Source organism: Anguilla rostrata, chromosome 3 (genome assembly GCF_018555375.3).
Source record: "Anguilla rostrata isolate EN2019 chromosome 3, ASM1855537v3, whole genome shotgun sequence".
Lineage (NCBI taxonomy): Eukaryota > Metazoa > Chordata > Actinopteri > Anguilliformes > Anguillidae > Anguilla > Anguilla rostrata.
This window is the reverse complement of record NC_057935.1, coordinates 60,563,480-60,588,952: the sequence shown is the minus strand read 5'-3', so window position 1 is coordinate 60,588,952 and position 25,473 is coordinate 60,563,480. Positions and strand designations below refer to the sequence as shown.

The 25,473-nt window shown below is 43.3% G+C and overlaps 2 protein-coding genes across 4 annotated transcripts; both read left to right on the top strand.

Moving 5' to 3' along the window:
- The first annotated feature begins 303 nt into the window (after positions 1-303).
- Positions 304-17,599, top strand: LOC135251492 (serrate RNA effector molecule homolog). Of its 3 annotated transcripts, none has more exons than XM_064329008.1 (20): positions 304-459; positions 1,549-1,671; positions 2,977-3,105; positions 3,216-3,377; positions 3,767-3,955; positions 6,281-6,450; positions 6,878-7,065; positions 7,816-7,929; positions 8,283-8,445; positions 8,652-8,800; positions 9,183-9,244; positions 11,645-11,723; positions 12,544-12,735; positions 13,844-14,014; positions 14,369-14,522; positions 15,264-15,457; positions 15,562-15,718; positions 16,563-16,655; positions 16,996-17,095; positions 17,329-17,599. In XM_064329008.1, the coding sequence occupies exons 2-20, from the start codon at positions 1,553-1,555 to the stop codon at positions 17,402-17,404; spliced, it is 2,661 nt and encodes an 886-aa protein (XP_064185078.1). In that variant the 5' UTR covers positions 304-459; positions 1,549-1,552; the 3' UTR covers positions 17,405-17,599. The 3 variants fall into 3 exon arrangements, with proteins under 3 accessions (XP_064185078.1, XP_064185075.1, XP_064185077.1); XM_064329005.1 differs by lacking the exon at positions 304-459 and adding an exon at positions 469-779; XM_064329007.1 differs by lacking the exon at positions 304-459 and adding an exon at positions 877-1,063.
- Positions 17,600-17,734: 135 nt separating this feature from the next.
- On the top strand, positions 17,735-24,036 carry LOC135251493 (cysteinyl leukotriene receptor 1-like). The gene is made up of 3 exons (XM_064329009.1): positions 17,735-17,933; positions 18,012-19,567; positions 20,776-24,036. The coding sequence occupies exons 2-3, from the start codon at positions 19,561-19,563 to the stop codon at positions 21,909-21,911; spliced, it is 1,143 nt and encodes a 380-aa protein (XP_064185079.1). The 5' UTR covers positions 17,735-17,933; positions 18,012-19,560; the 3' UTR covers positions 21,912-24,036.
- Positions 24,037-25,473: the final 1,437 nt, after the last annotated feature.

Here is a 25,473-nt window from a genome sequence, read left to right as displayed (position 1 = left end):
GAACAGGGGTGGACAACCTTATCTGAAAAGGGACCAATGTGGGTGCAGATTTTTGTTCTAGCCCAACTGCGTAGCTAGCTCATTGCGGATCCGGTTTCTTGTTCTTCGCCGTGGTCCAATGCTGCTTGGAGGCATAGACCGCTTGGAGGGGCACGGGGAGCACGTCCAACTCAAGCGTATTAATGCTGTCGTCCGCTAATTGCTGATACAATTGGTTTAGCTATTGTTTAGTTGCTGCATCTTCAGCGAATGGCAAGTTCGCAAATTTCTGAGACCAAATGAACGAATGTTTACATTGAGGTTTGTCAATAAGCTTTGGTTACTAAAAAAATCGTTCAAAAAGAACGAATCCCTCCACGAACGACAAACCACTGACCGGAAGCGGAAAGCAACCGTATTTTGAAGGGGGCAACAGGTTTTGCACTGAGCTCCTAGCTCCTTCAAGGAGCATTTTAACGGGTTTGTATGTCCTTGAAGACGGCGGACCTCGATGGGTGAAGCTAGAAGCTAAGATGCTTTTCTATACAAGGAAAGGAACGAAGGATAAAATATTCGATTTGGAACGCAGCCACAGTATTGAATTGGGTTTTCATTCTTACAAATAACTGGACTGATTAGAATAACTTAAACAATCTCCTAACACCTTCGGTAGGTGGCGGTAACACACCGTGAAACCGCCGTTAAAACCAAAGAAGAAGAAGAAGAAGCGAAGTGGTGGGAGTTAGTCTACTGAGAGCAATTCAGAAAGGCAGTGTTTGCTACACAAATTTTTGTTTTAGGTAATGTTCTATTTCATAGGCACCTGTGGACGACCTTAAGTCGCTAGTTACATAATTACGATGAACTAGCAAAGTGCGCTCGCTGTTTAGCTAGCTAGCATTTTGGATGAGCCGGTTTTTAAGTCTTGGTACAGAGAAGACATTGGCGAGCTAGCATGAGCATGGCCGAGTGTCTAGCCGCGTATTAACTGACTAACGTTAGTCTGTATAACCAGTTATCGATATTACCTAGTCCACACATTTACAACTTTGTAATCTTTATAAAGAGGGGAGATGTGAGACTGGTGAGGATATCTGGCGTAGTAGTCGTTTCAGGAACTCAATCGACGTTGGCTAGTCTAATTACGTTTCGTGGTAGCTAGCTGGTTATATTAGCCTTTTGTAGGTAGCAGGGATGCACTATCTATGGCGGATTAACAGTTGTGAACTTTTCTTCACCCAATTGTTACCGAGATGAACTATCCGTTGTAGCTAGCGCTGGATATTTATTCATGTGAGGTCGTATGTAAGCGATTTAGTGCTAACGAGAATTGTTCTAGCTAGCTGGCTTAACTAACGTTAGATATTTTCGGCTAAACACGCATGGTGCGCCTAGCCTAATTAAGTAACTGTAGTGTACGTGTTTCCGGTAGATACAATGCTGTTAAATTGTATTTGAGCTATCGTTTCTTCTGAGATTAACGTTGGGATTGTTTTGATATGTCACTTCTGTACGTACTCTTTTATTTGTAGCATAAGCAAAGTGAATTTCTTCGACTTTTTCACAAAGTGTGATGGGCGACAGCGACGATGAATTCGACCGCCGTCGGAGAGACAAATTCCGCCGTGAGAGGAGTGATTACGACCGCTCCAGAGAGAGAGATGACCGACGTAGAGATGAATGGAACGACAGGTGTGTGATTCAGTAGTTTTAATTACCGCTTTTAAAACGGTAGTAGATATGTCGTTGCGGTTTTTGTTAGAATAATACATCTATCTGATGTAGTCAAGCACGTGTATTCAGTGTAATGTTACCCGCAAGCAGCGGCACGCCTAAGGGTAAAGCCATCCCTCACCGCTCGCACTCTCTAATTAAAAAATGTATTTCCCCATTCCACAGTTTAGGAGGCCTCATTAATTATTAATGAATGTGTGGGGATTTCCAGAATATGATTGATATAATATAACGAACTGTTTTTAAAATAGAAAACACGCCCACAAGCAACGGTAAGGCCACACATCCTCAGGCGAGATCGCCTGGCGACATTCTTGCTTCCCACAATCGGCTGCTTGTGGACGTGTTTTCTATGTTTAAAACTGTCTGTTAAATGTATATCGAACTGAACTGAACTCAGACCCTCTGGCTGGCTATTCCAAAGGCTGGGACCATAGACACTAAATGATGCCCTACCAAAGGTCCGACTCTTGTAACGGTGAATAATGGGTTACTGCCAGAGGATCTGAGGGCCCTGGTAGGCACTTACCTTAAAAGCAAGTCAGATTGGTAGAGGCGTGCGAGGCCATGAAGAGACTTGTAAACTAATGGAAGAATTCAAAAGTAAATCTTAAAACAAATTGGTAAAGTGCTTTTAAAACACAAGTTGTGTGCTCTCTTTTTTTGGTGTTAGGCAATAAACAGAGTTTTGGACTAACTGTAAATTATTGATAATGGATAATGACAAACCAGCCAAAAGAGCATTACACTAGTCAGTAGGTCTGCTCATAATATAACATGTATTAGATTCTCAGCATGCTGCTGTGTTAAAAGTGGATGTACCATAGCAATGCATTTGAGAAGATTAAAAAGTCTTAATGCATGTCTCAAAGGTTAGCTCAGGGTCCATGAAAGGCAATTCCAAGGTTAACTAGCTCTTGAACGAGCCCTTTTGGCTCGTCTTCGCTGTGTCTGGGCTTCACCTCTGCCTTTGCAGCAGCTAGCTAGCAACAAACACTCCACTGAAATCTGATTCCCCAAACCACCGGCTCTGTAGCTACACCCACCCCTCTCCACACAGAAAAGGGCATCACGCCCAGAAATATCCTGAACACTTATATCAAATATAGGTAAATAACAAATTCAAGTGTGTAAAGACAGAGATTGCCAGTGTATCATATATACGCATTAGCATGTTTATTTTATAATATTTTCAAGGTAAAAGTTCAGCATGGTATGCGCATAACACTAAAAAGTCTTATTCACCCCCTTGTCCTCTTCCAGGGAGTGGGACAGAGGTCGGGAGCGTCGCAGTCGGGGGGAGTACCGGGATTATGACAGAGGCCGCAGGGAGCGATTCTCTCCACCTAGACACGACATGAGCCCGCCGCAGAAACGCATGAGAAGGGACTGGTGAGTGTCAGCGCCTTCCTGTCTGTCTCTTCCTGTAGTCCTTTTTATACGTCTGTCCGTCCGTCAATGCCTTCCTGAACACACCTCTGTCCTTTCTCACGGCCTCTCAGGGACGACCGCAGGGTAGACCCCTACCACGGGGGTTACGACATGCCGTACGGGGGCGGTGGGGGCCCCAGCTATGCCCCTCCAGCTGCGCCCGCCCCTCAGCCCTGGGGACATCCTGACATGCACCTCATCCAGCAGCACCATGGGATTCCCATCCAGGCCAGGTGATGCTGGGGATGATGATGCTGGGGATTGAGTGGTTTTCTGGGCTTGATATGGATGGATGTTATGGATGTATTAATTCATTGTGTGTATATATGCTTTAGCCATTTCGCATAATGCACTTGCTGGTACAGGAATGTTGGCCAGGTCTGGCACTGCTACCCCTATTTCTCTGGTGAACACACTCTTGTTCTCTTGCATTGCAAATCACCCTGGATTAGAGAATCTACTGAATGAATGTAATATAACAGGACTCTTGCACCTCTTCAGATGCTGCTGGCAAACTAAACCAGCATAGGCATCTAGTGTGTACTGACTAACTACTGGTATCTTGAGTAGTCTTCAGTGAATTTGTAACCGTTTGTGCCTTAAACCCTCTGCTACTTCTTAGACTGGGAAATATCCATGAGATGGATCTGGGCCCACCTGCTCCGGTGATGAAGACCTTCAAGGAGTTCCTGCTGTCCCTGGATGACTCTGTGGACGAGACCGAGGCCGTTAAGCGGTACAATGACTACAAGCTTGACTTCCGCAGGCAGCAGATGCAGGACTTCTTCCTGGCCCACAAGGACGAGGAGTGGTACGACAACGCACCCCCCCACCCCCCCAAACTTGAACAAGCTCTCCCAGATCAGCTTCCAGGAGTGTGCAACCAAAACCTGAGCACCTTTCACATAACGTATTTGAAGATGGTGGTAATGTGTTACGGTAGTGTTGTGGGAGTGTAGGTCTTGGATATCTAACACGTTTTGTTAGGAAGGATACATTTGAGAGGGGAAATATTTTCTGTCATGTGCTCTTTGGGGGTGAGAGAGTGAAGGGGCAGAAGTAGTTGTGGAGGCATTTGCACAACTGACAAAACTGATGGCTTTTAAGGTCCAGTGAAGTGACAAGCTTGTCCTTTTGGCTGTTTGTTTGGTACAGCAAGAGGAATGCTGAAGGACTCATTAGTAATACTAATGTTGGACATTTAGGGGACTTTCTCACAGGCTGTGGTCATTGCAACCGTCTCTTATATTTAATGTGAAGCCTGTGACCAAGGGTTGTCAAGTCAACGTTTATTTATGAAGCATATTTGAAAACAACTGACATTGCCTGAAGTGCTGTGCAACTTCAATAAATAAATAAAAACAGACAGAAGGAATAACAAAACAATAATGCAAACACAATAACCCTGAAGTAGAGGGTCTCAGCTGGGTTTAACGTCCAAGGAGAAAAGATGGGCTTTCAGCCATGATTTAAGTCTCAATGCTGGGGGCTGACCTTCCATAAAGAGGTAAACTGCTCCACAGTTTTGAAGCAGCAGCAGCTAAAGCACAATTGCCCTGTAGCTTTAACAGAGTCTGTGGGACTGTCAAAACTTTGAAACAAACCTTAGTCTCTCGTTGTCCTGCTGCAGCCTCTTGTTAACTTTCGCTGCTTGGTCACTTGACATAACTATCCGCAACTACATGGGCTTTAGGTCTTTCCTTTGTTGTTTTTAACGATGGTGACGTGACGTTGTGCTGGTAATATCGCATTATAAACAATTAGACCCTTCCCCGAGGAACGATCTGTCTGAAAAATCACTCACCGCTTTTAGAAGCAGATGACTGCGGCCTGTGGGGACAGCTCTTAATGGGGAATGCAGAGAATTTGTTTATCCACAACAGGAAAGAGATTTATCACTTGTCATGTGTTTTTATGGCTGTGAGGCCTGAAACTGTGGAGGAGTAATAAACTCGCCTGAGGAGTGATGTGGTTCTACTTGGGGCTGATATAGGAAGTGTTTTTTCTCAATGGTAGAAGTAGGCCATTTTTAAATTGCAGTGCATGTAAATGGAATCTGATATTCACAATTGGGCAGGTTGACTTGGTCAGGTCAGGATGTTATACACTTCCCTAAATCCTTTATCATTGGTGTCAAATTGACAAACGTATTTGAAGTTGAAGCATTCCCTGTTACGTCTGCCATTTTGAGAACAGTGTATGAGTGAAGTGAAAACGCATGACCAAAGGTTGCTTGAGCACACTTCTGTATTTCAGTTCTCTCTCAAACACTGTCCCATTGACTACAGGTATCATACTTTGTGATTGTGAATGCATTTTTTTTGTTTCCCTATTAACAAAACCAACCATTCTTCCCTCCTTTCCTCCCACTCCAAAAAAGGTTGTTGGAAGATGTGAAAGAGTGGAACGTCTTGCAAGTCACGGTCTTAGCTAGTCAGGGCTTGCACTGCGCACAATGCAGTCGCTTTAGAGACACAGTACCAGGGTCCTAGATAGACAGACACAAAGCCAGTACCTGCGCGCGTGGAGAATATCGCTTTTCAGAGAGTGCTGTTTTTTTTATTTTTGTGTTTTTACGTTTGCCGTTTGAAATTCAAATTCCAAATCCGACCTCCCTCACAGAAACCTTGTACTTGCACACAAAAAAAACACAATTGGGGGTGAAGTGGAGCACTTTCTCACAGAAGAAACCCTCTCATTGTGTATGTGTTTTGGTAAAGTGAGAGAAGAAAAGGTAAATTGTCCACAAAATGCAGAATTGTGAACTGTTTATTCCCATTTTCTTTAGCTTGTTCCTTTATGATGAATCTGGGTGGTCTTGGGTTTTTTTATTGTAATTGCCAGCATAATGCAGAAATGCATTTTTTGAAAAACAATATATCGTATCCCCCTACATACAGAATAAAGGTCTGTGTTTTAAATCTGCCCCCTGTTCTAAAATAAGCAAAATACATGCAAACTATATTTCAAGAGAGAGAATATGGCTGAACAGAAGTTATTGTAACTTTACTTTTCATATTTTTTTATTAGACAGCAGTGATTTGTTCTCAATTTTATGTACAACTCACTTGCTTTTTCATTCTGTGTGCCTCCCCTCCCCATTCTCTTGGATTTTTCTGATATATCTGGACCTCAGGTTCCGATCTAAGTACCACCCAGATGAGTCTGGGCAAAGGAAAGCAGAGGCCCACGCAGCCCTGCAGAACCGGCTGAGTGTGTACATGTTCCTCATGGACAACGGCTGGTTTGACAGCATCTCGCTGGATATCGAGCGCGCCGCAGCCATCATAAAGGTCCTGGATGCAGGTAGGCTCCGCCGGTCTGCCTGCAAAGTGCGTCTGCTCAGGTGGCGCCCTCACCTGGTTGGTTTCTGAACTAGTACTACTCCTGGACTTCAAAACTGCAGTGCTCAGTCAGGGTTTTTTTTTTCCTATATGCGTTTTAAGAATATGATTAGGGTCTAGTTGATTTTGTTTGAAATATTTAAAAAATGAATATATGTTTATTATTTGTTCAAGGAGAGTATGTCTTGTTTAAAGTTCTTCCCATGCAGTACAGTTCATTGTGTAATGGAAGAAACTTGAAGGACAGTTCAGTTAACCAGTGCAATATTATTACACTACTTGTCTTATTGAGTAGTGCCAGTTTCCTGCACCGTTCCTGTTCATGCTACTGCTCTTGCTGACCTTGGACTGTGGCTGTACTGTCTGTGAAACCCTCTGATTCCCTTCAGCTGTCATCAAGATGGAGGGTGGGACGGACCACGACCTGCGTATCCTGGAGCAGCCCAATGAGGAGGAGGAAGAGAAGGAGAAGGTGGCAGCTGCAGGAGCGTTACCTGACCCCAACAAGAAGGACGAGCCGAGGGGTGGGGAGGGCGACCGCAAACCACCAGCAGACAAAGAGGACAAGGAAAAGAAGGTGCCCTAAATCTGCGCCTATCTGTGCCATCTCCATCCGTATCCTCTACTGATGGTACATAAACATACAGGGAGTTCCTGTCGGATTGTGTTTTGCTATTTATAATAATAATTACTAAATATTTGTGATAACGCAATTGAGAGGAGTTTTGAAATCGTATATTTTAGGGCAAAGTAAGTTATCACTACCAGGTGTCTTGTCAGTCTTAAATCCGCTAATTGCCTCGTCGATTTCTTTGGGTGTTATTTCTGAGGCCAGGTTGCAATTCTGTCTTTCTCCTATTGGTGGCAGGTGTAATGAATTTCAAACATGTCTAATTCCATTCTTGTCAGCTGAGGGAGGCTGCGAGTGTCGGTTTCTATAGTATTTCTCCAATACGTCTTCATTCTGCGCTGGTTCAAGTAACAACTTTTTAGACTGAGGATCTTTTATCCTGTGCATTGTTAGAGATCTGCTGTTTATGTAGACGCCTGGCTACATTCTAGTTGCCTTCGGACCACTTTCAGGAGGGGCATAAGTATTACCTAACGATCATTGTATATGCTAATAGTATGTAATGTAGTTGAGAGATGTCTTATAATGTAGCATTATAGAATATAGTGATTGGAACAAAAATATAGGGGCTTGGCAAGTATATTGGCTGCTGTTAGACACTGCAGGGATGCCTACTCCCCCTTCAAATAGGTTGAACATGTTTCACTGTTGTAACTCAATTTGTTCTCCCCCTTCCTTTTCTTTTTTTTTCTATAGGGGGAAAGTGGAGGGGGCGAAGTGGAGGAAAAGCAAAATGGAGTGATGGCTGGGGGCGGAGGAGAGGAAGGAGAGGAAAAGGTTCCTCAGAAAGAGGGGCCAGAGCCTGAGAAGGTGAGTGTCCTCTTTTTGCTCTAAATCCTTGACTCTGAACTACCATGCCTCTGTTGGCTTAGCAATATGCTGCCCATCTTGGGATCAGTGTCTAACACTGCAGAGAAACGTAGAGGTCCTATATCGATTAATACTCAGGCCCATATTGCAAATGTACTATGAAATTATAAGAATCTCAAGACTCTTATTTAAGGCAAAAGTTATTAATGTATCAAGCACTGTAGATTTTTTTTGTTCAGCTTTTCACACCAAAAAAAACATTCCCCTTTTCATCCCATCTGACATCGCTTTCACATCTTTTTTCATACTCATTGAGCGTGGTGTGAGTCTTAAAGCCTCTCCTTTCCCCTCAGCCGAATAAGAAGAGGAAAAGGAAACACAGCGGAGACAGCGAGGACGAGGCCAGCGCGTCGGACGACAGCGAGTCTGACTCCGACTCCCACTCCTCCAGCAAACCAGCCGACAGGGAGGAGGAGGAGGAGGAGGACAAGGAGGAGGAGGAAGAGGAGGGTGAGGGTAAGCAGTCGATTAAGATCAAAGTAAATGGAGGGAGTCATTTCGGGAGACACAGAGGCGGGGCTCGGATTAAATACGATGTGACCGATGCCTAATGCCATAGTGAACCCATACAATGTAGTTTGAACCCATTCACGGATTTACCTTTACTATCACTGTAAATGTGTTGAAGTCATTATCCCCTTTTTCCTTTTGTAATGGTGCAGCGGATGTGCAGGAGCGCAAAGAGGAGGTGAAGGAGAAGCCGAGGGAGGACAAAAAGGAGCAAACTCCTCGACCCCGTCCACTGCACAAGACCTGTTCCCTGTTCATGAGGAGCATTGCGCCCAACATCTCCAAGGCCGAGATCATCGCTGTAAGTGTCTCGTTCCTGGCGCCCTTTGGGCCTGATACAGACTTGAGGACCTAAAGTGCTGTTTTACGCACTGCCCGTTTCCCAGGACGTGTGCATGTGTTCTTACGTGAGACCCACAAGGGCTTATCTCAGCTTAGTCATGTTCACTGGACATAAATGAATTGGCTCATCCCGACCCTACCAACAGATGGACGTGAACTTGCCCAGCGTGCCCATTCCATTGTTTTTTCACTTATAAAAAACCCATTTAGTGATACGAGGCAGGGGTGAATTAAATAGAATTCAGAGCAGTTGTTTCTGTAACACAGCGGGCAATTCAAAGCGCAGTCAGATGGAACCCTGCAGACCGTAGCGTTGACTTGGCTATCCACTTTCTCCCCAGCTCTGCCGGAGGTACCCGGGGTTCATGCGCGTGGCACTGTCCGACCCCCAGCCAGAGCGCAGGTAAGACCCTAGACCCGCATTTGCTCCGGGTTACAACTTGGGGTAGCTTTGGATGATTTCGATCTTTCTGGAATGATTTTACAGTAATCGGAGAAGTGCTTTTTCCAGATTAATCTGGAATTCCGGATTTTCCGACCTGAAATTGTGAGCCCCGTGAATCCTTCAGCTGCGTAATATCGTCTCACAATGGGGGAAATGTACACTTGCCATAGGCCTACACATCGTTATTTGTTGTTCAGCCAGTTTTTGGGTTGAAAATAAAATTGCGACTTAGGTCGTCATGCGTAGCCTAGTAATGAGCTTTGACTTGTGTTCATTAAAGAAATGTTGCTTGTATAAAGTGTTTTTTTTATTACACTACTTCAGATTCAATACAGAAATTATTTTTTGTCCTTTTTCATGAAAAATTTGGCCTCATTGTAGCCTATTATGGATACCAGAATGCAAATACTGTCTCAGCTCTTGGTCTTATAAATGATGTTTTATAAGACCAAGACCTATTTTTTCTTTGTTTATAAATGTTCGAAAATTCGGTAATCCTTTCTCCCGCGGTATCATGCCTCGAGACCTTCTACCTTTAAAGGAGTACCATGGTGATTTTCACACTTTCTCGGTTTTATGTGCTATTTGCACAAGAGGCATTGAAGAAACACAATGAGCAAAGTATTAAATATGTCCGTTCTGTATTTTTTGGAGAAATATGCGTTTTAAATTCATCGTCCTATTTTCAACCGGTTGAGAGAGTTGTCATTTTGCTACGTCACGAATACAGTAACCACTCCTATTTCCACGCCCCGTAAAGAAATCTGACAGGACACACCGTCCTGCTGTTCAGACAATGCAAATATTTGACTAACGTTAGGTTCACTTAAATTAGAGTGCCTTTAGATTATTTCTGGTTATATTCATTTAGTTAGCTAGCTAACGTTAGCTAGCTAGGAGGTTTGCTTTCATAAGGCAATGTTATCGATAACGTTAGCTTGCTAGTTTGCTTTTATGAGGACGTTATAGTTGTGCTTTTCTTAACTTGGCTAGCTAGATAGCAAAAATTATAACTGGATATAAGTCAACGTCCTTACCTTAGCTATCTATCGATACTTGATATATTACTAAGCTAGCTAGCTTGTGAAAATTCAGTCTCCCAAAGAGAGCGCGTATCATGGGGGTAGCTATGATAACGGGGCACGGCCTGTCAATCGTAGCTAACTGACAGTTCTCATTACCACGCCCAGACGGTTCGGGTGAATTTTTATAGTGGGAAATTTAGGCTTAGAAAAATACGTTTTAAAGTACATTGAAATGACTGAAGAATAAAAAAATTATGCACATTTGTTTTGTTGTTGCCTGAAGACAACTGGGAAGTGTCACGTTCAACCACCATGGTACTCCTTTAAAAAGTATTTGGATGTTTGCGTTCCTGCTTGCAGATTTCTGAAAGGTATGAAAGGTTTGAAAGGTTTCATGTTAAACGTGTATCCAGCAGCCATACCTCCATGCACTCTGCTCCTGCCAAATGGCTGAAGCTAAGCAGGTGTGGGCTTGGTTGGTACTTGGATGGGAGACCACCAGGGAATACTGAGTTGCTGCTGGAAGTGGTGTTGGTGGGCCAGCAGGGGGCAATCTTCCCTCTGGTACAAATAAACCCCAAGACGATGCCGTCTTTCGGATGAGACGTTAAACCGAGGTCCTGACTCTCTGTGGTCATTAAAGATCCCATGACACTTATCGCTAAGAGTAGGGGGTTCCCCGGTGTCCTGGCCAAATCTCAGATCTGGCTCTCGCAAAAAACTTTCCACTAAAAATCATCCCCAGATTTAATTGGCTAAATAAATGTTCTCTCCCTCTCCACCTTCGCTAATGTGTGGTGAGCGTTCTGGCGCAAATTGGCTGCCGTGCATCACCCAGGTGGGTGCTACACATTGGTGGTGGGTGAGGTGAGTTGCCCTTCACTGTAAAGCACTTTGAGCATTTGAAAAAGTGCTATATAAATGTAATTAATAATAATAATAATAATAATAATCTCCTTCCAGCACGTACATTGCACTTCTGTTGTAGCTTGTCGTCATGCCTCCGAGTTTAACTTACCATAACCTTCTGACCTAGCCTATGCTTACCATGGGAACTGGAGTTCATGTGTTGATGGATATGAATAACTTGCATAATGAGTAGGTTACCTTATCGGACCTGTTTTGTAGTTGTTCCAGTGACTTTTCAGTACGCACTTAATTGTACGTTGCTTTGGATAAAAGCGTCTTCCAAATAAAGGTAACATCATGTGGGTGGGTGGTTGGGGTGGGTTGGGATTGTATTATGCAGTCTGCTTTTTTCAGCCTGTTCCCCTCTGGCCTATGCCCATCGCATGCCTGAGTGATGGTACATTTTGCTCTTCCTGCCCGTCAGGTTTTTCCGCCGTTGCTGGGTGACGTTCGATCGGAGCGTGAACATCAAGGAGACCTGCTGGAACCTCCAGAACATTCGCGTACGTGTTATTCTGAGCACAGTGCAGTTGCTGGGAGGCATGATTGTTTCAATGAAAACATTCCAGTTAGCTAATCATTGAACACAGCTTTGCCAGCTTTCCTCTGACTCTCACACTCTTTCTCTCTGTCTGTGTCTGTGGCACGGAGTGTGGCACAGTGGGTAAGGAACTGCGCTTGTAACCGAAAGGTCGCAGGTTCGATTCCCAAGTAAGGACACTGCCGTTGTACCCTTGAGCAAGGTACTTAACCTGCATTGCTTCAGTATATATCCAGCTGTATAAATGGATACAATGTAAAGTGCTATGTAAAAAGTTGTGTAAGTCGCTCTGGATAAGAGCGTCTGCTAAATGCCTGTAATGTAATGTAATGTGTCTCTAAATCTCAGGTTGCGTTCTTTGAACTGATTATTTGGGGCAGTAACTCATTTCTTTTGTAGAAATATCACTGAGATGATTGCTCTGACCCACAAACACCTACGCATGGCTCTTTTTTTGCATTATACGCATCTGGTGCTCGCTCTCTCAACCTAGCTAGTGCTGAGCAAAGAATTATTCCCTTTGGCCAAAGACTAGGCACGGTAAGATGTGCTGGATAGGTTTATTTCTGCGTACTCCCACAGAATTGTTCAATGCTGTGCTAAAAATAGGAGAAGCACCAATGGTATTACACACACATAGGACAAGCACTCCTTTTGAGCAGGGAAAAGAGTTGTTAAAGATCAGTGACAGTTAGGGTTTACCGATGCATTCGTGCAGTGTGTCTGTCCCGTTGATCTCTGACTGCGTAACTGTGCCTTCCCGCTGGGTTTGTGCTGCTCAGCTGCGGGACTGTGAGCTGGCCCCCGGGGTGAACCGGGACCTGGTGCGGAGGGTGCGCAACGTGAACGGGATCACCCAGCACAAGCAGGTCCTGCGCAACGACATCAAGCTGGCGGCCAAGCTGATCCACGCGCTGGACGAGCGGGAGAGGCTGTGGGGCCAGAGGCAGAGGGCCGAGGCGCCGGCCTCACAGGTGAGCAGTCCTGGCGCTCCTGCTAACTCTTGTGCAGTACTAGCGCTCCTGCTAACTCTTGTGCAGTACTAGCGCTCCTGCTAACTCTTGTGCAGTACTAGCGCTCCTGCTAACTCTTGTGCAGTACTAGCGCTCCTGCTAACTCTTGTGCAGTACTAGCGCTCCTGCTAACTCTTGTGCAGTACTAGCGCTCCTGCTAACTCTTGTGCAGTACTAGCGCTCCTGCTAACTCTTGTGCAGTACTAGCGCTCCTGCTAACTCTTGTGCAGTACTAGCGCTCCTGCTAACTCTTGTGCAGTGCTAGCGCTCCTGCTAACTCTTGTGCAGTACTAGCGCTCCTGCTAACTCTTGTGCAGTACTAGCGCTCCTGCTAACTCTTGTGCAGTACTAGCGCTCCTGCTAACTCTTGTGCAGTACTAGCGCTCCTGCTAACTCTTGTGCAGTACTAGCGCTCCTGCTAACTCTTGTGCAGTACTAGCGCTCCTGCTAACTCTTGTGCAGTACTAGCGCTCCTGCTAACTCTTGTGCAGTACTAGCGCTCCTGCTAACTCTTGTGCAGTACTAGCGCTCCTGCTAACTCTTGTGCAGTACTAGCGCTCCTGCTAACTCTTCTGCAGACCTAGCGCTCCTGCTAACTGTTCTGCAGTACTAGCGCTCCTGCTAACTCTTGTGCGCAGTACTAGCGCTCCTGCTAACTCTTCTCCAGTACTAGCGATCCTGCTGACTTCTGTGCAGTACTAGCGCTCCTGCTAACTCTTCTGCATTCTCCTGTTGGGTGTTTTCAGTGTACTACCACTCCCAGCTGGATTTTCCTCTGAAACTCTATGACTCACTCAATGACTCACCCCCTGTCTCTCTTTCTCACATGCAGCTGAGCAGCACTCTCACTTACTCAGTTTCTCTCCAACTCATTCACTCACTCTCACTCACTCACTCTCTCTCTCACTCACTCACTCACTCACTCACTCAGACCCCCCCTCCCTCACTCGCTTACTCACTCAGACCCCCCTCACTCACTCACTCAGACCCCCCCTCCCTCACTCACTCACTCAAACCCCCCCCTTCCCTCCCTCCCTCATTCACTCACTCACTCTCTCTCCCCTCACAGCTCCCAGCTCAGAACCCCATTCTGAAGAACATCACAGATTACCTGATTGAGGAGGTCAGCGCTGAGGAAGAGGAGCTGCTGGGCGGTGTGAGTGGCTCCGATCCTGAAGAAGGCAGCAAGGAGGGCAACCCCACCGAGATCACCGTGGAGAGGGACGACAAGCTGGTCAAGGTCCGCCATTTTACACACCACTCTGTTATGAGAAACGCGATAAGATGATTGAAAATTGGGAAAGGTAGAAGAAGTAAACCAAATATACGTTACGTAAAAAAAAAAAAAAAAAATTTTTTTTTATTTTTTTTTTATAAATCTTCTCTGTCATCTTTAGACCAGTCTTGACCGGTTGTGCCAGTCACATGCCACGTGTCCCTATTGTTTAGCTGGGGAATTTTTTGCAAGTTTCTCAATAAGGCTTTGATTGTTTGAAGAGAACAGTTTGCATATAGTGCAACCCAGAAACTTCCTCATACGGGTAGCAGTGTCACTGTTTCTCTTCCTCCACACCTTTCCCTGTCCCCTCTGCAGGTCCTGGACCGCTTGCTGCTGTACTTGCGGCTGGTCCATTCCATTGATTACTACAACACCTGCGAGTACCCCAACGAGGACGAGATGCCCAACCGCTGCGGCATCATCCACGTTCGCGGTCCCATCCCCCCCAACCGCATCACCCACGGAGAGGGTGAGCGGAGCCATATGCTTCTCACATCACCACTGCCAGTAGCCTACACACAGCACACACACGCGCACGCAAAATACAGACGGTTTAAAGCAGTGGTTTTAAAACACGGCCCTGGGGGACCCCTCTGTATGCAGGTTTTCGTTCCAGCTGCAGTTGCAATCCAGAATTTTAACAAACTGTTACTGTTTCTTAATTTCATTTTTTTGAGGGGTGGGTTACCTACCCTCTTAAGCCACATTACATATGTCAGAAATAGCTATGCACACCATGAAGAATAAAAAAAAGCTCCATATTCACATTGTGCTGTATTACAAGCAACTAAATATAGATTTTTTAAACTGATCTAATTGAAGACTGAGGTGAATCCATAGGCTTTGATTACAACAAGCCAAACCTGCATTGTTAAATTTATTTAATTTGATCAGTTAATTATTTAATTTTATTTTTTTTACACCCCCTTTATGTAATGCAATGTGACTGCAGGACTTTTGCATAGCTGTTCCTGACTTAATGTGGCTTACGAGAGCAAATAATCCCTCAAAACGTGAAAACATAACTAATAATTAATAAAAAACAAGCAGCTTGTTAAAATTGTGCCATTGCGATAGTGGTTGGAAGGAAAAGCAGCAGACCCAGGGGTCGCCGGGACCGGAGGTCGCGAGACACTGGTTCCCAGGACACACTCCGTACTCCGTTTCCATGTGGCTGAGGGAAGCTCACCCCCCTGTGCTTTATCCCCAGTGGCAGAGTGGCAGAAGACGTTTGAGGAGAAGCTGAGTTCGCTGTTCAGCGTTAAGGAAACTTTGTCTGAGGAAGAGGCCAACAAGATGGGCCGAAAGGACACCGATCAGGAAGTGGAGAAGTTCCTGTCCGCCAACACTCAGGAGCTCGGCAAAGACAAGTGGCTTTGTCCTCTGAGCGGCAAGAAATTCAAGGTGGGACTGTGTGGTGTTTTACTGTGCCCTGCACTGTAAAAATGCTAATACCGTAGTGTTTAAAATTTCAAGGTTCATTGCAAAGACTTCCCACTCCCCTCCAGGGCCCTGAGTTTGTGCGTAAACACATCTTGAACAAGCATGGGGACAAGATAGAAGAGGTGAAGAAGGAAGTGCTCTTCTTCAATAACTTCCTCTTGGATGCCAAGAGGCCTGCTTTGCCAGAAGCCAAGGCCCCGCCTCCCCCCACTCCTGGGCCAGGTGAGTCATAGCCCAATCACGAACATCTGCTCACAGGGGCAGCTGTCCTTACAGTTCTCACAACCCAGTCCTCCACTATCATTTGTATATAACCACCCATTCGGTTACCCAGCTTCAGGGATCTGCGGTGCTAAAAATAACTTCCTTTTGTTAGTCCCCAATGATGAACATCTCTGGAGTTCATCGCCAGGAAATGGATTCCTAGGAATTCCGCCAAAATCAATTTCCCTTTTCCCAAGAACATATTACGAGGAAAACATTTTTTTTTCATCAGCTTACACCAGTGCTGTTATGTTTACAAATTATATGCGGTTTTATTTTGTTAAAACAGCTGTGTACGGCAGCTGCTTGATGTGCTTGTCACGATTAGAGCCCGAGCGCCTCTGCTCATTACGCGGAGCTGGAAAACAGTGGATCGCTTGGTTCATTTTGTTAAACGTCAGTTCCGCACGTCTGTCCTTGCAGCAGACTGATCACTGGCAGTGAACCTCAGCTAGCGAAGTTCAGGCTGCATCTGATGTGCATTCTAATATTGAATAATGACATAAATTACCTTCTTTTGCCCAAATAATGACACCAAATACACTAAAGCTGCCAGGTTTTGGATACCCATGGGTTTATGCATATTTTTTCCTTGTTGTATTTAGTCAAGCTTATTGAAATGTGACCAGCATGTTTTTACTGGTAGTGTATGCCTTAAAAACAAGCCAAGTTTCCCAACATGCATCTATTCCCGGGAGAGAAAATTCTCTATTTTCAGAAAAGCTCTTAATCCCTAAACTGCAGTCAGTTGTGACGGGGCATCTACAAGTGCTGCACGTTAACACCCCAGTTTTCTCACTAGGTGTGCATGCTCCTGGATTTCCGTACCCTCATCAGTCACCACAGGGACTTCTGGGATTTGGACAGCCCCGCCCCCCCGTTTTGGGTTTTGGTGGTAAGTGTGTGGTGCACTGGCTGCATTATTCAATATTTGGCCTGTAGTCTGTAGTCCTGTAGTCTGTAGTCTACCAGTAGATCTTACATAGCTGCATTTGTTGGCTAAAATAAAATGTTGGCACAACATTAGTATACTGTCAAAGTGTTTACACACATGAAACCCCCCCCCCCCCCCCAACCTGTGTTTTATCGCCCTCCCCCCCATATTGCTGACATGGTTTTTTAACTGGCGGTATGACACAGTACATGCATGCATGCAGGTTGGTTGTGTTGCATTGCTAAGCAAAAACTGACCCTGTGGGCTGAAGTTCTATTCTCATCATCCTTCTGTCCGCCAGGAGGCCCTCCTTACCCTCCCAACCAGTTCGGAGGAGGCAGGGGTAATTTTGACAATTTCCGAGGTCATGGAGGCTACCCTGGAAAACCCCGAAACAACAGGTAAACTCAGCAACAGCCCTCTGCCGTCCCGTTTCTCCTGACTGCATGACCGCTTTAAATGCGATGCAGAGCATGCTGCGAAACACTTGGCTAGTGCCAAGCTTCTGTGTGCGCAAGTGGGCACGTGGTATGTGGGTCTGCCTTTCATCATCATGGGCAAACAAGGAAATGGAAATAATGTGCTACATCCTGTCTCTCTCCCCCTGTCTGTCCCCCACCTTCTCTTTTTCTAGAATGTTCCGCGGTGATCCTCGTAACATCATTGAGTACCGTGACCTGGATGCCCCAGAGGACGTGGACTTCTTTTAATGACCCATTTTATACATTTCATTTACTGTAATTTATGCATCACGCCCCTTGTCTACCCCTCCAACTCTGTGATAACCGGGTTTTGGAAGTAAGGCCTCCTTTTAGAGTTGGCACAGTGTAATTATCCAGTTTTGTACTGTGAGATTGAACCCCCCCCCCCTTTCCACACCAGTATAAATAAATCAAATTATCTCATTTTTGGTGCTGTGGTTATTACAAGAATAAGAAACAAGTAGATATATTCATCACCATTTATTTTTTGTGCTTTTTATTTGTCTTTCCTGCTTGCCTTTCCTTTATGCTTTTATCTGTTCCAACTAGCGTGTGACACCATAAAACAGATTCCTTGGAATTACTGCTCAGATTCCTTGGAATTAAGCTCCCCTTACACCAGTTCAACAACATGCGCAGGTGCTGTTATTTTACAGAATAGATGAAATTTAATTTTGTTAAAACATCTGCAGCAGCAGACATGCTTGTCAGGATCCAGGCTACTTGCAGCAGGCAGAGAGTTTTTTGTCTGCAGACAGTTTGATACGAAGATCAGAAATGGCTTGATTGCAGAGTGTGTTGATGCACTGTGCTTCTTGAAATGACACCTCCACAGGAAAAAAACGAAGTCATGTGAGTTGTTAGGCCTATGACTATTTTGTTTCATTTAGCCTATAGGCCAACGTGTTTTGTATTAATTAGGGAGATGTCAGTTTTATTTATAATTGGCCTCTGTTTTATGTGCAATAGGCCAAAGTGTATTTTGTAGTTGTTATAGTCCATTTTGTTATTTTTATTTTTGCACAGGTATATCTCAAACATTTTATAGGCTGTAGCCTATTTATAATGTAAGAGCGCATAGGCCTTGGAAGACAATCAATATTATATTGGTCTATTGAGCCCACAGTATTGTCTAATGTTTAGCAACTGTTTATAGTGCTGAAACGTAAAATAAAGCAATATTCTGCAATGTGAACTTCCAAAATTCGTATTGTATGCGTTCTGATAGTGAGAGAAACTTTTGTTTTCGGGAATAATATTAATCCCGTTCCCACCCTTCACCTCTTTAAATTTGTCTGCCTTGTACCCTGTACCCTACCCATTTTCCTCTTATGTTGCTTCTGGCGCTCACTAAACACTTTTCCACTGTTTATATTAATCGACCTGACCATTTATAGCATGCCTGGTGGGAGATCTTAAGAGGACATTCTTTTACTTTGTATCAAAATGAAAGCTTGTTGCAGCCCGAGCAGGGGCTTCCTTTTGAATACGATTTAAATGTTTAGTTATTAAACTAAATTTAAACGTTCCGAGTGGCTAGACAAGGTAGGAGAAAGGGAGGACCTTCAAAATATGAACACTGGAAGAGGGAGGAATGGGCGTGCACGAGAAATACTTTTGGAATGCACGGTAGGGCGACAGCCGTTGCCTGCTTCCATTTTGCGGTTATGGCCGTTTCTCGCTCTGGCGTTATTTGCATGTTGTCATCACACTTTTGTTTCTCTGTCATTTGACAAGATGAATGCACAGCAGCCTACCTTAACGGACACTTAGAGGTTGAGCCTGAAGGCGATATGACGGCATATGAGATTTCATGCAATGGGAATTGTTTTGTATTCAAGTTCAAGTTTATTATTACCCACAAGGGAGGTACACTGAATTGCATGGGCATTACAATAATAAAAAGAAAACCAGCAACGAAACCATCTTAAAGTCTAAATATATAAAATAAATAACAGTCAAACGGACTTATAAAACTGTTTAAAAGAAGAACCTGCAGTGCATCAGTCCGTTTTCACTCGCAGTTGTTGATGACGGACGTGAGGAAAGAGATCGGGGATCTTTTGTATCCTTCAGTTCGCGCTGATCGGATTAAAAGTTTGTTTTGCTTCCTCGTCTGCCTTCTTACTGCGACCCTAGTAGGCGGTAGCCTGAACTGGTGAGGAGGTTTTTGGCAAAATCAGCGCATAGATCCTTCTGTCCTGTAGAGAGCTGAGGGAGAGAGGGTGCGTAAGGCTTTTGGGTGTGTAAGGCTTTTTAGTGTTCCTCTAAAATAAGTTTTTAGACTTTTGAATATTTATTTCGGCAACCTGGTTGTACCGAATTTGTTTCCCATTCAGCATTAAGCAGTGTCTGGCGACCATGCGGCTACATACACCGAGAAGATGACAGGTGAGTAGAAGTAAAATAAGTTTATAGATCGACAACTTAAAAAAATATCGGCTATTTTCTGATGTCTGAGTATGTGTTTCATTCGGATACAAATCTAGTTAATTAATTATGGAATTTTAGTTGTGATTTTTTATTAAAGACAAAAACAATAGCCGACGAAAACTTCGTCTCGAATAACATTTTCTTGAATCTTTTTTAGCGTTAGCCACACATAATGGCATTTTCAGATGACGATCGATAAAACGAATTGCCGCAAAAAAAAAAAAAAGAATTAAACAAATAAAAAACACGCACAGCATAAATTTGAACATTCATTACATTGAAGTTAATCCAGTTAGCCTCTTGATCTCCTTTCGATTTGCATGAACCAGCCTACCCGAAGCTCAAATGAATGCAGCAGATCCGCAAATAAATGCCGCTGGTTCATATTTGTGCATCACTTTTATTTGTGAATCAGTTACATTTATTTGTTTTTGAGACAATAATACCGCCATATTGTGTTTTAAAATACAAAATTAAAATTGTGATCATGCAAAAAAAAAAAAATGAAATTAATAATTCAATTGTCAGTATTTGTGTGCTAATGCAGCTATGATGCCATTAAGTTGCATATGTGCCATACAATAAGCCATAATGAAACTGGAGAAATAACCGAGACATCCCACAATTTACTGATATTCAACAGGGTTGTTGTTTGAAATGACATTTATGTATATTGTGCAAATAGATTCAGAATCAATATTTCAGCAATTTGATGTGATCATTATGGGCAAATTGATTGTCTTAGATAGATAGGCTAGAGAGATAGATAGATAGATAAACCTTTATTGATCCCTGGAGGGAAATTCAGGTGTCTTAGCAGCAACAGCAGTGAGATGAAACACAGGAGAGGAACAGGGAAGAGTAAGAGTCAACCAAACCAAGAAGTAAGAAAAATAAAATAAAGATAAAATAAAATAAAATACTGAGCTGCTGGCCCAGTAAATATAAATAAATGTACAGTGAATGGCCCAATAAATGTACAGTGAAATGTACAGTCTTGTGGTGTGGATGCTGTTTAGAGCAGAAAATAGTGTTTATGTTTAAAAATTAATTCCTGTGTCTCATCCATTGCATAATGGCAGTGCCTATTAATGTCAAAGGTATGAGCAATGTGACGGTCAATCACTATTTCCATAACTCTATGAATCTGTTCTCAATCTGTTTAGCTCTTTGGCTGACCACAGACCCCTCCCATCTTCCAAATATGACCCACCTACCTGGGATAACAGCCTCCAATAATCAAACATGTGGAAACAACGACTCCTTCAAGTTCCTGGCCTACACCGTCACGTATTGCTTCATCTGTCCTGTTGGCTTCTTATGCAACTCACTGGCCCTGTTGGTCTTCTTCTGCTGCACACCCAAGAAGTCTGCCAACACCGTCTTCATGATTAACCTGTCATTATCGGATGTGAGCTTCTCCTTGACCCTCCCTTTCCGCCTGGTGTACTACCTGCAGGGTGGTCAGTGGGACTTCCCGGACTGGCTGTGTCGCTGGTGTGTCTTCTCCTTCTACCTCAACCTCTACACTAGTGTGCTGTTCCTCACTGGGCTCAGTGTGCTCAGGTATTTGGCCGTGCTGCATCCTATTCAGAACAAGACCCTTGTCACAGTCCGGAGAGCCTGCTGGGTTTGCTTGGGGATCTGGGTGTTTGTGGCACTCTCCTCCACGCCATTCCTCCTCTCTGGGACTCACCAGCATCTGGGAAAGACCCGCTGCTTTGAACCTAGAGGGCACAAAGCCTGGAAGCTGATTCTGGTCCTGAACTATGTTGGGCTGGTCTTAGGCTTCCTCCTCCCTTTCCTGACTATCCTGGCCTGCTACAGCCGTATCATCCACAGGCTGACCACCCGGGATAAGAGACTAAGAAGAACGCAGGCGAATCGACAAAGGCCAGTGTACCTGGTTGCCGTGATCCTGACCACCTTCTTCCTCTGTTTCTTGCCTTATCACCTGGCTCGTACAGCCCACCTCCATGCAGTCATCTTGCAAGACAGCAGCAAGCCTCAGGACTGCTGGCTAACAGAGCTCCTGCAGAAGATCCTGGTTATGACACTTTGTCTGGCTACCTCCAACAGTTGCTTCAACCCTCTGCTGTACTACTTTTCTGGAGAAAACTTTCGCAAGGCTGTATGTGCCGCTGGGTCTGTGCGCTCCCGAAAATCACCCGGCTCCTTTAACCGGGGCAGCCTGCTCGACTCCAGGGGTAAGTTCAACCCCCATCACTTGTCTCCCCCAGTCAAGGATAAAGGCCTGATCCAGGACAACAACGCCATTCTGAACAGGGCAGCGCAGGTATGATGGAACAGAAAAATGCCTTGCTTGCCTTTTGAAAATAGGAGGGTCAAGACATGGAAGAGGAGTAGGACGCAAGTGACTGAAGTTCCACGAACCAGGTGGCTAGGTTCAGAAAGCGAGATTTCAGAATCAAAACTTGTGGGTTATCATGCATGCTCTTTGTAGAGGGTGATGTGATCTTCTATGTACAAAAGCTCAGTGTAAGGTTTCTGACTGAAGATACCTACAAGGCAGTATTACAATAATTTCAATGTGGCATTGTATTTTACCCTCTGCTGTCCACAAAAATGTTCCATGCAGGTCTTCAATTTAAGAATTGTAAGAACAGCTTTTGTATTCCATTTGATATAAGGTGTTATAATTGCTCACACAAAGTTAAAGAATACTGTCAGACATGGGAAACCAAACAATGCGTAGATGAGGTTGTGCAATATTACATGTTACCTGGAAGGGAGAGATTGATATCTGAGACTAGATGATATCTAGAGAAGAGACAATTCTCTATACAAAAGTAGGCAGGGGTTTTGGTTTAAATTAAATTTAAACTTTTGAGGGGCATAGAACCATGCAAAGTATGGGATTGCCAAACAGGGGGAAATTATGTTAGCCTGCCCTTAGCTGGTAAGGTTACCATGAAAGCCTGTTTTTGGATCCCCCCAGAAAAACAATGGTCTTGTGCCCTACTCTGATGAGAAGGGGGAGCCACTATATCTCTGCTTGGATTATACTGCCATAAAGGACAGCCAAACCAAAAATTTTCCCCCAATTTTCCAGGAGTTCAGCTTGATCCACTTTTATGGGGTTAGGGAATAATTTTAGTCTATCCCGCATTGATAGAATTAAAAAAAAAATCTATTAATAGATTTTGTGGTGTTCACATAAGTTAAAAAATACAACATTATTCACTCAATAATGTTTCAATAAATTTTTCTTTAAAAACATTTAAAGTCCCTGACCCTAATGTATCAAACGATAAAGAGAAATATGTGTATTTCTTTGCTCAATAAAATGTACAATATTTATTTTGGAAGAAATTAAAAACCAAAACAATAATTCCAGTCCATTTTTGTCTTTCTCTCTCCCATTAACTGCCAACTTTCTTAGCAGTTTTTTTCTGCCAAGATGTAACCAAGACAGGGATTCCAAGGATTGCCATTGTGTGAGAATGTGTTAATGCCTGAACTAAAGGAGAATGGGCTGAATCCAATTTTAAACTGGTCTACTTAAGTTTGAATTCAACCAACAATTAAAATTCATAGCCAACAGAATACACTATATGACCAAAAGGAACTCAACATCTCTGGGGCTGTTTTTAATGGTTTGGGCTAGGCCCCTTTGTTCTAGTGAAGGCACATCTTAATGCTACAGCATACAATCACATTCAATACAATTCTGTGCTTCCCCAACAGTTTGGGGAAGGCTCTTTCCTGTTTCAGCATGACAATATCCCCAGGCACATATAGAACATGTTTTGTGGTGAATGGTGTGGGAAAACTTGACTGGCCTGCACAGAACCCTGACCTTGAGCCCATCCAACACCTTTAGGATCAATTGTAAAGCCAACTGTGAGCCAGGCCTAATCACCTAATCAGTGCTCGAGCTCACTGATGCTTTTCTGGCTGGAGGTTGTTATAGCAGCAAAGGGTAGACCAACCCCACATTAATGCCCATAATTTTGAATGTGATGTTGAATGGTGTCCACATAATTTTGGCCATGTAGTGCATGTACTGTAAATTAACATATTACAGATTTAGCAATGTTCTATCTGTATACATTCTTGATCTAATATCCTTTCATATCAAGACCCCCTTGGACATTTGGACAATTCAGTGAAAATTCTTTGGACAGGTTAAAGGTTAAGTAAAAGCCAGTGGTTATTAGCCTGCTGACAACATCTTGGCCTATTTGTAGCACAAATCCCTGGTCATTCATAATTATCACAGAGTAGTGATTGTGCTTGATATGCATGTTAATAAACATACATAGTGTATGGTATTCATTCATTTATTAATATGTATGTAACACATATGGAAGATCATTTTATGTTTGCTAATGTGAATGCAGGTTTTGTTCTATTCTAGCACTAAAACACCGGACTCACCAAATAAAGGCCTCAGATGAACACAATGATTTGCTTGTTTGTTAAATCAGGAGAACCACTCATACTTGGGACTTGGGGGAAAAAAAATTGAATGGTCCCCTGAATATTATCATGTTGTACTGTTACACTATTTGTGTCTCCCCAAAAAAATCTGAAAGAAAATCCACCCCCCCCCAAAGTTCTATCAAATCCAACACAAACTCCTGCCTGAAATCATCTGTACTATCCTACCAACTCACTGATCTGACAGACAGTCACAGCCTTCTATGTCCACAACCCAACAAAATAACCCAGTTTCAAGTTTTAAAAACAAATATGGCAAAAAAACACCCCTATTTGGAACTTCCTCCCATTATCCCTTAGAACATCCATATCCATGAGCACTTTTAAACATCTGTTAAAATACTGGCAGCTCCTGCCCAACCATACATGTAACCACTGGTCTCGACCTATCAATCTTTATTATACCATATATGTAAATCATTGTTATATGTGTATGTATATATCTACAGTATATATGTATATGTACAGTATGTGTATGTATGTGTATAGAGATCTTTTTCCTCTTTCATCTTATCATATAAATCTATATACATTATTTTTTTTATATTTCACTTCCTCACTCCCCTCCTGTCTTCTCTTTTTTATCATAATTTTTCTGCAATTTATCTTTCCATTTCCTCTTTATCCGTCCCTAAACTCATGTATTCCCTCTTTGCTCACTCTGCAGGCAGGAACCCACTGAAAATCAGATTGTCAGAGCTAGGCCTAAGACTAGGTTTGTTCTCTTAAACATTGTTTTTATTCCTGTGAAATATATATATATATATTTAAAAAGCAACAAATACAAAAATACAAATAAAAGCTGAAATTATATCTACATCCTTGCTCTGTTCAACAGCTTTCCCTTAAAAGCCAGTTGATCCACATAATTTGCTTAATAACACTTGGTCAATTGGGTATAGCTAACAATGTGCATGCTTTTACACCTGTAGCTCATTTTAGTTTATGTGTTGGAATTTAAAAACAAAATTGGTTTTACATTCCCTTTTGAATTTCAATTAATTTTCTGAACCGAATGAATTGAAATGGAAATGACCCCAAGTAACCCCAGTTCCAAAACTGAAGCATACACCATGTTCATTCTTGTGACTCCCACATATACCAGCCATTGCACGCTTCTTGATCAAACAGATGAAACGGCGACCTAAACTAAGTTTCTGAAAACACCTCACTATAAATATTTTGAGCAGTATTGATGGCCACATCAGGAAGCACAATACATACATATATGCTGTAAATAGACCTGGGGATAAATATTTTTATCTGAATTTGTGAATTTCAGCTCTTCAGTATTCAGATAAATATTTTCAACTAAAGCAAAAATATTCGTTTTAATATTCTAACATTGATTCCCCAAAAAATATTAATTGAAAGTAGGCATATTTAAAGCAAATATTACA